This window comes from Rhincodon typus, chromosome 34 (assembly GCF_021869965.1).
Source record: "Rhincodon typus isolate 14 chromosome 34, sRhiTyp1.1, whole genome shotgun sequence".
NCBI classification, from domain to species: domain Eukaryota; kingdom Metazoa; phylum Chordata; class Chondrichthyes; order Orectolobiformes; family Rhincodontidae; genus Rhincodon; species Rhincodon typus.
In genome coordinates this window covers 23,479,558-23,492,747 of record NC_063365.1, presented here as the reverse complement: position 1 = coordinate 23,492,747, position 13,190 = coordinate 23,479,558, and the positions used below count along the sequence as shown (strand labels likewise).

Sequence of the window (13,190 nt, the reverse complement as noted above, 5' to 3'; positions counted from 1 at the left end):
ACCTTTCACTTATCCACATTATATTCCATCTGCTATGCTCTCACCCGCTCTTTTTTAGCCTGTCTGAAGCCTCTTTTCATCCTCCAAACAACTCATTACCACCAAGTATGGTATCATTTGCAAACTTGAAAATATTACACTTGGCCCCCACATTCCAAATCATCGATGTAGGTTGTGAAAAGATGTGGCATAAACATTGATCCTTGCAGCATCGCAATGATCACAGCCTGCCACACCTGATGCTGACAGATTTATTCTATAGAACAGTGAATATTTTTATGTACTCTTGACAACTTAAATGGAAAAGGGACTGTTTTAAAAACCGACTTGTGGAAGGGACTGCTGCATTTTTTTCTTTAAAAACAGCAAACTACCAGTACTTATTGTACGTGATGTTTGCACTGTTGTTTGTTCAACCAGTGGGGATGTTTAGTTGCAGACAGAGTGGCACTAGGGAGGGTGTACAAAATGAGATGTCACTGGCAACAATTAGCTGATTGGTCCATGGAGTGATTACCAAAAGCTGCCTTCCTGTCCTTAACTGTAATTAGCACCCAGGTAGCTGAACAGCTTGTGGCTATGAACAAGATTGTTGGAAGCCTTCAGATATCCTGAAAGGAAGATGATGACTTTGTGTCTACAGTGAAGGACACCAAAAACCTGAAGAAAGCCAGTTTATTTTCCCACATCATCTGTAAGCTGTTGCTTTAAATTAATATGTAGGAGATTTTATATGTTGTCAACCAAACACTCTGCCACCTGCAGGCAAGTGAAAGTACCTGGAGAAGAGAGAGATTGCTGAAAAGCAAGTCCTGGCAAGCCAAAAGGGTCATCTCTCGAACTCTGTGGACAGGGATCATTGAACTGCCTTTATAGTTTTCTTTTCTCCTGTTTTTTTTGATTTGTATATGTCTGTTTACATGTTTGTGAAGTGTGTGTTATAATGGAGGTAGAATTTTAGCTAGTAGTTATAGGTCAATGGTTTATAATTGTTTACCAGTAGCTAGAATCTACTTAGAGTCATGGAGTCATACAGCATGGAAGCAGTCCTCTCGGTCTAATTCATCCATGCTGACCCAGTATTTTAAATTGAACTAGTCCCATTTGCTGAATTTCGCCCACATCCCTCTAAACCTTTCCTATTCATGTACCTGTCCAGATGTCTTTTAAATGTTGCATTGTCCCAGCTTCCACCATTTCCTCTAGCAGCTAATTCCATACACACAACATTCTGTGTGTGAAAACATTGCCCTTCGGGTCCCTTTTGAATCCCCCCCGCACCCCAAAACCTTTAAACCTATGCTGTCTAGTTTTGGATTTCTCTACGTTTGGAAAAAGACCTTGGCGATTCACCTTATTTAGGCCCCTCATGATTTTATAAACCTCTATAACGTCACCCCTCAGCATCTGACACTCCAGGGAAAGAAGTTCCAGCCTATCCATCTTTTCCTTATAATTCAAACCCTCCAATCCTGGCAATAGCATTGTATATTTTCTCTGTAACCTTTCTAGTTCAACACCATCTTTCCTAAAGCAGGAATAGTAAGAACTGCCGATGCTGGAGTCAGAGATGACGCAGCAGAGGAGTAGAAAGTTGACGTTTCGGGTTGGGACCCTTCTTCAGAAATTGGGGAGGGGGGTGGGAGCTCCGAAATAATTAGAGAGGAGGGGTGGGGCTGGGGAAGGTAGATGGGATCGTGGTAGGTGAGTGCAGGTAGGAAGTGCTGGGGATTGGTCAATGAGGTGGGAGGAGCAGATAGGTGGGGGAGAAGATGGACAAGTTGTGTCAGGTCAAGGTGAGAGGGAGGGTTGGTTATGGGATGAGGCCATGGGTGGAGAGATGTTGAAACCGGTAAAGTCCACATTGAGACTATTGGGTTGTAAGCTCCCAAGGCGGAATGTGAGGTGCTGCTCCTCCAGTTTCTGGGTGACGTCATTCTGACACCGGAGGAAGCCCACGGTGGACATATCGCCCAGGGAGTAGGAGGGTGAGTTGAAATGGTTCGCGACTGGGAGGTGTTGTCATTTGTCGCGAACAGAGCGCAGGCGCTTTACAAAACGGTCTCCAAGCCTCCACTTGGTCTCACCGATTGTAGAGGAGGCCACATCGGGAGCAGCGGATGCAATAGACCACATTGACGGATGTGCAGGTGATCGTCTGTCTGATGTGAAAGGTAGTTTGGTGCCTTGGATAGAGGTTAGAGGGAAGATGTAGGGGCAGGTGTAGCACTTCCTGCGGTTGCAGGAAAAGGTGCTGGGGTTGGTGGGGAGTGTGGAGTGGACAAGTGAGTCGCGGAGAGAGCAGTCCCTACGAAAGGCAGATAGGGGTGGGGAGGGAAATATATCATTGGTTGTGGGGTCGGATTGCAGATGGCGGAGAATGATATGTTGAATACGGAGGTTAGTGGGCTCATATGTAAGGACAACGGGATTCTGCCTTTGTTTTTGTTGCGAGGAGGGGATGTGAGGGCAGAGGTGCAGGAAATGCAAGAGATGCGGTCGAGAGCATTTTCGACCACCAAAGTGGGGGGAAGTTGCAGTCCTTGAAATAAGAGGACATCTGGAATGTTCAGGAGTGGAATGCCCCATCTTGGGAGCAGACGTGGCGGATGAATTGGGAGTAGGGGATCTCATTCTTGTGAGGAGGTGTAGTCTAGGTAGTTGTGGGAGTCGGTGGTCTTGAAATAGATGTTGGTTTTGAGGCGGTCACCAGAGATGGAGACAGACATGTCCAGGAAGGAGAGAGAGGTATCAGAGATGGTCCAGGTGAACTTGAGGTTGGGGTGAAAGGTGTTAGTGAAGTTGATGAACTGTTCAAGCTCCTCTTGAGAGCACGAGGCAGCGTCGACACAGTCATCGATCATTCCTAAAGCAGGATTGTACGCAGCATTCTTAAAGGGGCCTCACTGATGTCTCGTACAGCCACCACATGACATACTAACTCCTATACTCAGTGCTCTGACTAATGAAGGCAAGTATGCCAAACACCTTCTTTCACCACCCTGTCTGCCTGTGACTCCACTTTCAAGGAACCATGAACTTGCATCCCATAGTAATCATTGCTTAAGTACCCAAACCCAGTTTGTACTTTATGTCAACATGGGTCTAAAAGACAAGTAAATTGGGGAACTGTACATACCTTTTCTAAAGTCTTTTGTGATGAGTCTGGGAATAGCCACACTTGATTTCCAGCGCACTACCCCAGTGAGGTGTAACAATTCCTACTCTCTAATCCCATTCACTTTTATTTACTAACCATCTGTTTGATTTAGCAAAGGTTTCTAAAAATCCAAATATATCACATCCACTGGTTCCTTCTTATTGATGCTACTGGTAACATCCTCAAAAATAATCTCATCAGATTTGTTAAAAATGTTTTCTCCATCAAAACTCCATGTTGACCGAGTTCAATCAGACAATTTCTCAATGTCTGGAAATCAAATAATTTATAATAGATTATGGTATTTTCTTGACTACCGACATTAGAACACTCCAGGTTGAAGGTTAGTGGGTCCCGAGGATTTGCCGACTTTCAGCTCCATGCTGTTACTAGAGCCTCAGATTTTGCTGCTTTAGCGAGGCTTCATGTCCTCCTCTATGAAATCCGAAATAAAGTATTACTTATCTTCTCTGCCATTTATCTGGTTCCTATTCTCATGTCGCTTCCTGTAAAAGATCCATGTTTGTTTTTGCTTATGTTTTCCTTTTAACATGCCTTTAGAAGCTTTTGCCATCCATTTTTATTTTCCTTCCATTTTACGTTCATATTTCATTCTCTCTTCATCAATTTCGTCGTCTTTAGCTAATTCTAGAATTGTTCCAATCATTAGGCTTACAATGTTTTCTTGACAACTTTATAAGTTTCCTAATACTGTCTTTAGCTTCATTTCTTAGTCATGGCCCCCTCACTTTTCTTGTTGGGTATTTTTGCCTTTAAAGGAATTTATGTTTTTTGAAAAACAAGCATTTTTTTTAAAGGTGTTACCTTTTCTACAATCAAACTTTTTTAAAGTATTTTTCCAATCCAACGCAGCTAACTTCCTCCACATACCTTCATTATTGCCTTGTTTAGATATTAAAACCCTAGTTTCAGATTGAACGTTTTTTTTATCAAACATAATGGAAAATCCTATCATACTATGGCCTAATTTCCTGAAGCTTATAGTACAACATCAACAGTGGCAATTAGTATTCAGTTCAAAATTCAGCCAGTGCTCCAAGGATAATTTATACTTTCAGTGCAAATCATTAAACTCTTTCACAACAAAAATGGCAACAGAAGTGGACATTTTATTGGGGCCATGCTGGTATAGGCCCGTTTCCATGTATGCAAAGGATTAAGTAGGCCCCCCTTTACTCCAACAATTGTCAAGCCCCCTAGTCATCCCTGCTGTGCTGGAGGTGTGATCCCCATGTCAGTGTCTGTGATGAAAATCCAGTCCACTAAGTTCAGTGACTTGAACATTGTTAACTTTCAACAAAAAACAACTGGAGTGAGGTAGAATTTTCCTTTCTGAAGTGATAGATTTTGCAGTGGCACGGCATAAAATCTCTATCATTAATTAAGATTACTCCAGGCCGAATACGGTAATGAAAGTATTCCCAAACTCATGACATTGAACATCTAGAAGCCCAATGGTAGCAAACCTCTGGGAATGTCACCAAGTTTTACATCATTTCTACTTGCCATCTCATCGTTGTCACTGGGTCAAAATCTTGGAACTTGTGTCCTTAATGTTTCAAGTAAATGTGGCTCATTGTCACTTTATCTGGGGGTTGCGCTATCAGTGTTGGCCTTGCTAATAACACGGATTTCAAGAACATTTCTGACTTTTAGTGGTTTGCAAAGTTTTGGTTCAGACTGAAAAATCCAGTGAGGTCTATCAGGCGAAAATACTTTTCTCCATATTCTTCTGTTTGCTGCTTTCTTGTACCTCCAGTTCGTTGACAGTAGATGTCTGCTTGCAAATCTGAACCAATGGAAAACTGTTCAGTCCTTGCCTTACCCTCCTGAGACAAGGTCCCCGACTACATGGTCTTGGAAGGTATTAATTCAGTCAGCTTACAATCATTAGGTCAACAGCATCTATGGTGACTTGGCCACTTAGATAAAAGGCAGACCTCTGCCAAAGAGCACCTGAACAATCAATCAGCCACTGGATTACAACCTGCTGGACATCCATATTTGGCTATAAGGACCCTGCAAATGAGATATGAAGATGGTGGACATTGACATCAACAACTTGAGTGTTCTGACAGCCGTGATCTCTGGTGGCTGACTGTTCAGAGGGGTGACGGAAGAAATGAGGAGGAACAATAAGCTTATTTGGTAGAGAAGCAAGGCCAGTGAATCCAGTACCTTCCAAGCCCACTGTCTTCGTCTACAGCAAATGTAGTAGAGGTTACCACGCCAGGTGCTAATTGACCACCAAGATGCAAGTCATCATCTCATAGGACAGAACACTGCCAGGTCAGCATCAGCAGATCCTACTTTAATAGCAAATCACTATTGTTGCACTAAATTGAAAGTCCTGTATCTACTTTGCAAAAGTAGAAATTTTGTAACACTGAGTAGTTTTGACTATAAAGCAAATGATTGTCAAAAATATAGCATATTATTTACTACCTTCATTATCGCGATCGTCCTTGAAATGTGCATATTTGAAACTAAAGGCAAATGAATCTAGTGACCAGCCTTCCAGTTTGCACAGTTAATCAATTGTTCGTCAGTTAAGATTTTAAAAATCTTTCATAGAAGTACAATAAATATCTTTTTAAGGAGTTGGTTGTCAAGCTAATCCTTTTGGATTTTTGCAGCTGTTTTGGGTCTGGCCCCTGGACTGCCAGCGAAGTTTGTAATTCACTGCAACATCCCACAGTGGGGAGTGGATAAATGTGAAGAGCAACTGGAAAAAACTGTGAAGAATTGCCTGACCTTGGCAGATGAGAAGAAACTTAAATCAATCGCTTTCCCATCCATCGCCAGTAGCAGGTAAAATTTATTTTTTTGTTAGAATTTGGAAGGTTACTTTAAAAACAAACTGATTTAAGAATTCCACTTGATATACTGAATGATTCTGCTTTTATTTAAAAAATAACACCGAAATGTGTTGTAGTTACACAAATATTTTATTGGTATGTCTTTATTTCATTTTGGTGAAATTGAAAGCGACATCTCTTTCTGTTAGAACTTGACCTCTTAAATAAAAATGCATTGTGGGGTGAAACTTTATAATTAATTTTTTAAAAATGTCATTCTTTACCCAATGAGAGATGTTTATCATGGCACTGACTTGAGATGATTTCAATGAATATGTTGTAAAGAGCATAATCGCACTTACATTTTGGGATTCTCAGAGCAGGTCCTGCCATACCAAATTTTATGTTGTTATCTTTTTCTATATTCTTGCTGCATGAAAAAAGTCACAAATTTTACTTGGTTCTAAAAAGTACTTAGAATTGCTAGTTAACATAATTTTGAAAAAACTCCTTACACTCGGGAGATATCTACCTTAGTTTCTAGGGCATGCGGAAGATTCACCAAAAAGGATTCGATCTTGAAGCCGTGGATTTTGTGACCAATACAGTGTGAGATTACTTGACCTCATTGTTTCCGATTTTTGATCAGCTGAAAATGAATGGGGCGTTGGAGGGGAAGAGGAGATCAACACTTTCAGCTGAGCAGTCTTGAAGCAAATGATTCCACATGTGACCAAGCTAATTAATACAAGATTATGGTGCTCCACGGGGTTTTATTTGTTCATGGCATAGCATCATAATCCCACAGAGGAGATCCACTAGTTCTGTGTTTTCCAAGTATTGGGCTCTTGGAGTGAGAAACAACCTTGCAATGAAGCTCGAAGGACAACAACAAAAACTAGACTAGCAATAATTGCATCTTGAAGTGTCTTTTGAACTTCATGTTATTCTCAGTTTGTGGCATTGACGGTTGAGGTTACAGGGTAGTAAAAGCTACAAATATAGGTTTGCCAAGATATCATCAGTTAGATTAGTATACTGGTCCCCTTTCTGTGTTTTGGAAAGTTATCTCATCTCACTCAAAGATTGAGTAGCAAGGTTTACAAATGCTGAGGAGTTCTGTCTGAAAAATACTCACTTCTTTGAATGTATTCCAGCTCATGCAGTCAACAAACCAGTTTGCTATAGGTATGAGCTTTGCATTTGTGACTATTTTGAGGGATGCTTGAAATGACTGAGTATCAAGAGGTACAATGATACAGGAATTATTCATTTTCTGTAACTGCAGAAGATCCTGGAAATTGGATGAAAGCAGACACTCTTCATATTGGTTGCTATAGGCCGGAGTTGTACTTCCTGGATTGTCAGAAGGGTAATGGCCATGTATTTCCTAAAGATGGTTTCACTGCCTGAATTTTAAGATACCAGTAGTTAAAATCACTGCTTTTCCCTGAAGATTCTGGAGTTAACATTGCAGCAATACATCTTCCTTAAATGTAGTTTTGTCCCATGTCTTGACAAAGGCTGTATAAACACATCCGAAAGTCTGTCTCTAGTCAGGGGAGGAATAAGCGTAGAATTTGGATATGCAGGACACACCTAAAATAGACATAAAATGTGGTCATGGCCTTCTTTCAATTTTATCCCATTTGAATGAGCCTTAATCTTGTTTGCTGAAAGATGGGTCTGCAGCTAAGTCTAGTTGCCTAAAGTCATGCAATATTTGCCTCAACAAAAGCTTGTTTTATGTAGTGCCTTTTAATATAACAAATTTAGTCTGTTTAATAGGAGAATAACGTAAAAACTGGCACACACCTAAAAGAAAAAACACGAACAAACATCAGTGAGGTGTTAAGCAATGTCTTAATGGTGGAGGAAGAAAAATTTGATAAAGGAATGGGGAATGACTAAGAGTCCAGAATTTTTGATGATTCGTAGGTTGAAAAACGTTAAAAGTCGGGGAAAGGTGTGAGAACACACATGGATTTAAACAAAATCTCCACATGACCATAGTTTGATTCCTGAAACTACAGAAGCATTACAAAAGTAAATTATTTTGATGAATGATTAGTTGGTTGTTTAGGCAATTATTAGTGAAACATTGGGAATTATTAACTACTACCATTTAATAAAGTAAGTAAAGCCACCATGCCTCCGGTGAGGGGGAGAGGTTGAGAAACAGAATCCTTTGTGGTAACCGCAGCCAGTGCAGGAATTGAACAAATGCCATTGGCATTATTCTAGCCATCCAGTTAGCTGAGCTAGCTGACCCCACTCCCATAAATAAATATAAACAATTATAGTGGTAAACTGTTATTGGCAGCAATTTCAAAAGTATTTATAAGAAATGTTAAGGACATTTCCTTCTTTATTCTGATATTAAATATGTCACCGCTTCTCAAAGGTAAACAAGTGAACATTGCAAAGGATCTATAGTTGCAACAAACTTTCTGCACTCTGCTACTGATCATTAGCACATTCCAGTTTTGCTAATTATTTTGCATTACAAACACAAAATTGTAACAACTCGGTTTTGGCATTAAGCTTAACCACAAACTTGATATGGCCCATTGCCCCTCTAGTTGCTAATTAAGTTTCATTGAAGGTATGCCTTTGGAAGAGCACCATTTAACTGTGCCTGAAATGGGGTGGCAGAAGGCTCGTGTGGAGCTTGGATCACTTGGGCCAGAGGGCCTGTTTCTGTTCTGTAATTTTATGCAGATTTCACGGTGGGATCTCTCAATGTAGATCAACCCCCTCCTAAAATTAATAATAAACTCTTTTGTCTTTTGGGGTTGATTTCCATGTCATTGGACAGGACCAGCTCTCGAGCTTCAGGTCGGTCTGCAAACCAATCAAGGTAGGATGTTCAACTGCTTCTACTCTGGTGGTCATGCACATTTTTAATATTATCCTTGAACCTGAAGATTGTTCATTATTACTGAGTTGGTAGGTTGCCAATCTTGGTGCTTTGAGAGACCACCACCATTCATTACCAGCAATTCCTTAATCTTGTTTATAAACTGTATTTCATTGGTTAGCTAGAAAGTCTCTGATCCACCAAATAACTGTTTGATGTTTCATCAAAGCCTTCATTTTATCAAAAAGATATTAATGGTTGATCAGGGTAAACAGTCCCAAAGGTTTTGGTTATATTAATCTAACAGACTGATGCTGATGAATATTCAGGGAAGTCTGACACTAATGATCTAACATGGGAATCGTACAACAGTAATTTCAGCAGTTCAAATGCTTCTGCTCAGCTATGGATTGGAATTGGTCAAATGTGCAGCTGAAGGTGATCCATTGCAACATAGAAGTAGGGCAGGTGGTAGCTTTACAAAACCAAAATGTGTACCAACAAAAGATAATATTGATATTTAGTCTTTCCACGACCTCTTAAATATGAAGGGCAGGGACGGTAACCCCTCTTGTCACCTGTTGCTTTGGTGTCATGACCTGCCGATTTCTGGACCGGAATGTGAATGTTCTACATTGAGCACAAAGCCACAAATGTGTTCTCGTGTCACGCTTTATGGCACTGAGATGGCCTCTAACCTTGATTCTGACAGTCCTGGATGCATTACATGATGGCTATGAGTCTGCTAAACATGAAAGTAACACTGCACGCTTAACACTGTTCTGTTTGGAAGTGGTTAAAGGTATTGATGCCGGAGAGATCCAGGTGGAGTCTGGAACCAAATAAACGACTGGATTTCCACATGGTCTCTTGCTCATCTCTGAAGATAATTTGAGACATCCAATATGATAGAAAACTTCCACCGCAAACATTCTCCATGGGATTTGTGCACTGACGCAGCAGTAGTGCAAGTGGTTTAAATCATGTACTGCTTCTCTGACTGAAGACTAATTGGTAAAGGCTTTGTTCTAAAGAAATGAACCTCATGGCCAAACAATTCTTTGTGGATGAAAGATGAAGACAAACAGTGAAACTGTGTTGATTTGTCATGGATAATTTTGCTGTATTATTAGTGCTTATTTCTTCTTTGGTCAATCTGAAGTTGCAATTGAAGGGAATGCACTGAAGAAAACTGCTTTTCTCACTCAGTACAAAAATTGTAACCAGGATCAGACACTCAGGAGACCTTTGTGGAAAATCAGAGAAATAAAATAGATAACCTGAGTAATAACTAAGACAGCAAGAAATTTATACTGTTCCAACTCAAACAACATTGCATTTGAACTTGTGTACTCAATTGGGGACAATGTTTTGTTTGGCAGAAGGAAACGTTTTTCATGCAGCTGAGCATTTGTGGGGGTCATCAATCTAAACATTTAATAAGGTTAGCTACTTGCAAAACTCCCCCTGGCAAATGTTTTTATTCGCAGAAGCAATGTGGAAGACCTATTTTTCACAGCTACTTGATAGCAAAAGGCTCTTGGCCCTTACATTTAAGTTTAATGCAGTGACCTTGACACTTTGTCTCCTGATAACAATCCAAAACTGATCCCACTTCCTTACTTTCTCAAAGATGCAGTGATCTCTAATACAAATTGCATGAGTAAAAGAAATTTATAACTGACCAATTAAAATTCTCATCAATCTTTGCCTAATCAGTACAGCAAAAATCTTAATTTTAAAACTCCATAAATCATCTTTATGGCTCATGTAAATACTCCCAAGTATTACTAGTCTCTCATTTTATAAGTGTGCAGTTCACTATCCATTGCATCTTCACAGTAAATCCATGCTGTATGCACTCTAAATTGTCTTTTCTATAATGGGATGTCTCCAACTAATGTTGTAACTAGCCTATCCATCGAATAGTGTTATCAATTTCAAATTGATGTCAATAATTAGGGAGCTGTGTACAATTCTGGAGTTGCCCATCTGCAAAGCATTGCAAAGTTCTGCCTTTTATGAGTCTTTGGTACACATTCAGCATGTCTATTACTGTAGTAATGTAGATATGAAGTATGATAAATTAAATAATAGTTCATTTGTTTTCTTACCTTCAGAAATTGTTTCCCAAAGCATATTGCAGCACAGCTCATCCTCAAGGCCATCTCCAATTATTTTGTTAACACAACGTCATCATCGCTGAAGAACATATTTTTTGTCTTATTCGACAGTGAAAGCATCGGTATCTATGTGCAGGAAATGGCAAGACTTGACACAAAGTAATGTGTTTTTATCTTTTTTTTTAAAGAAATGGAAAGCTGGGGATTTTAACAGCTTTTTGTCTGAAAATACGTGTGTGTGCACGCGCGCGTGTGTGTGTGTGTGTGGGGGTGTGTGTATGTTTAACAAGTAAATGAGAAGGTGCAAAGTATGAGCTCTGTTATCAAAAACGTACTCTGAAATTTGAAGTCTGAACTTTGATTACATTTTTTATAGTACTCCTCCCAAGCAGGCAAAATTTTGAAAATTACTTTGGTGGGGGGGAAAAAATATCAGAAAACAACCTTGATACTGTGCATCTTTTACTTTTTTTTGGTGATTTTACAGATACTTAGAACTTTTCAAAAAAAATTGTGGAAGATATTGTTTTATGACTCCATGTAAATGTGGTTTTAAGTATCTTTTTATTTTGTTAAGCTAGTGCATTGGTTTCACATTCCAGTGTGTAAAGGAACAAATGAAGCAGCAGTTTGGCTGCATTATGTCTCTGTATCCGTTTGCTGTAGTTTGATAGTGTGGCTTTTTAAAAAAAATAAAAATGAAAAAAAAATTGTATTGGGGTTCTGATATTAGATAGAAAGGTGGTCCATGATAAGGAAATATGTAGCAATTCTGACAATGAAGTACTTTTTTGAAGTAGAAAATGGCAGTTAAGCTGCATGTAACTGCAGCTGACTTGTTTTTAAGGGATGTGTTGTGCAGGATACATCTATTTAACATTTGCTTGGTGTATTCTTAGTTTGACACTATGATCAAGTGTATTTACTAACTCTGAGCATGAACATGGTGACTGTTGACTTTCTCTCTTCAAAGAAAAGTATGAACTGAGCACTTGTGGTTTTTCTTAGTACGGTACAGTCAAACAATGCTAGAGAAAAAGAATGATCCATCTTTCAGCTGTGAAACAGTTCTTGACCATTATAGGTTAAAACAATGGCACAAGACTTTTTTTTTGTCATTTCTAGTGAAGCAAATATTTCAGCCAGATGTATTATAATGTGTCTATCTTAAATTCTGAGCTACAGTGTTTGTTTTATATTTGTGAGCACCAGATTAACTGAAATTTTCAGCATTCTTGTAAAAGCACTTTATCACATCATAATATATATGACTAAAACAATATACTCTGGGAGTATAGGAGAGGAGTAGAAGATAATGCTCGGTGTTAAGCTATGCTGAAAGAATGAAGAAATGTTTAAGTAGCCATTTGGTAGTTAAGATGTATTTCATCAAAGTTCAGTTCACAAGAATACTGATTCAAGGGGAAAACCAATATTTAACACTACCACTCTCCTGCAGTATATAAACGTTCAGCATATTTATAGTTTAACTATCACCAGATTGTCAACACGGCCTAAGATTAATACACCTGCCATCTGGGGAAGACAGTCTGAAATGACAGAGAACATGAATCAACCAATGCAACTTAATAGCACTTCCAACCTCAGACACGTTAGGTAGTATTGGAACACAGTATCTGCAAGTTAAGTGTCAGATATTTCAGTGGAGATATAGTCAATCATTCTTGAGTTATAGAACATAATTTCAGTATGTGTAAAAGTAGAATTTAAGACTAATTTTTAGCCAAAGTACACAAGTAATATTCAAGGGGTTAAAATCACCATTTCTCATCAATTTGCTACTTAAGAATTTGCAGCAGTAAACAAAAAAGAAAAAAGGAGAAACTCAGCAGATCTAGCAGCATTTATGGAAAGAGAAAGAGTGTTAATATTTTGAGTAATGTTTTAATATAACACTTTGAACAGGAAGGGGCTACAATATGGTGGGTTTTGTGTTATTGAATGGGGCAGTAGGAGTAAGTGGAACAGATGGGTGAGGGTACCCAGAGCAGAAGACAAAGGGGATCCTAATGGTGGTAAAGGAGAAATGGAGGTGTGAAAATGGGTCTAGTCTAGTCAGAGCAAAGCCAATGAACACAAGCAAGCCACGAGGGAGGGGAGTTGTAATCAAAATGGAGGACACAAACTCATGATCTGACAGTTGACAGATTTTTGGCTATCTGACACTTTTTTCCCAAAATTCTACCTTCCCTCCTAGAACAAAGCTT

At 39.3% G+C, this 13,190-nt stretch overlaps 1 protein-coding gene across 5 annotated transcripts in view; it reads left to right on the top strand.

The window, feature by feature from the left end:
- LOC109913403 (core histone macro-H2A.2) overlaps positions 1-13,190 on the top strand; it is a 56,763-nt gene that overhangs the window by 38,406 nt on the left and 5,167 nt on the right. For 2 of the 5 annotated variants that reach the window (XM_048616163.1, XM_048616164.1), the window contains exons 8-10: positions 5,818-5,992; positions 8,798-8,839; positions 10,960-11,121. In XM_048616163.1, coding sequence (XP_048472120.1) covers positions 5,818-5,992; positions 8,798-8,839; positions 10,960-11,121 — 379 coding nt within the window. Of the gene's footprint in view, positions 1-5,817; positions 5,993-8,797; positions 8,840-10,959; positions 11,679-13,190 lie in introns of those variants that run through there. The other 3 variants (XM_048616162.1, XM_048616161.1, XM_020512904.2) reach the window with 3 other exon arrangements.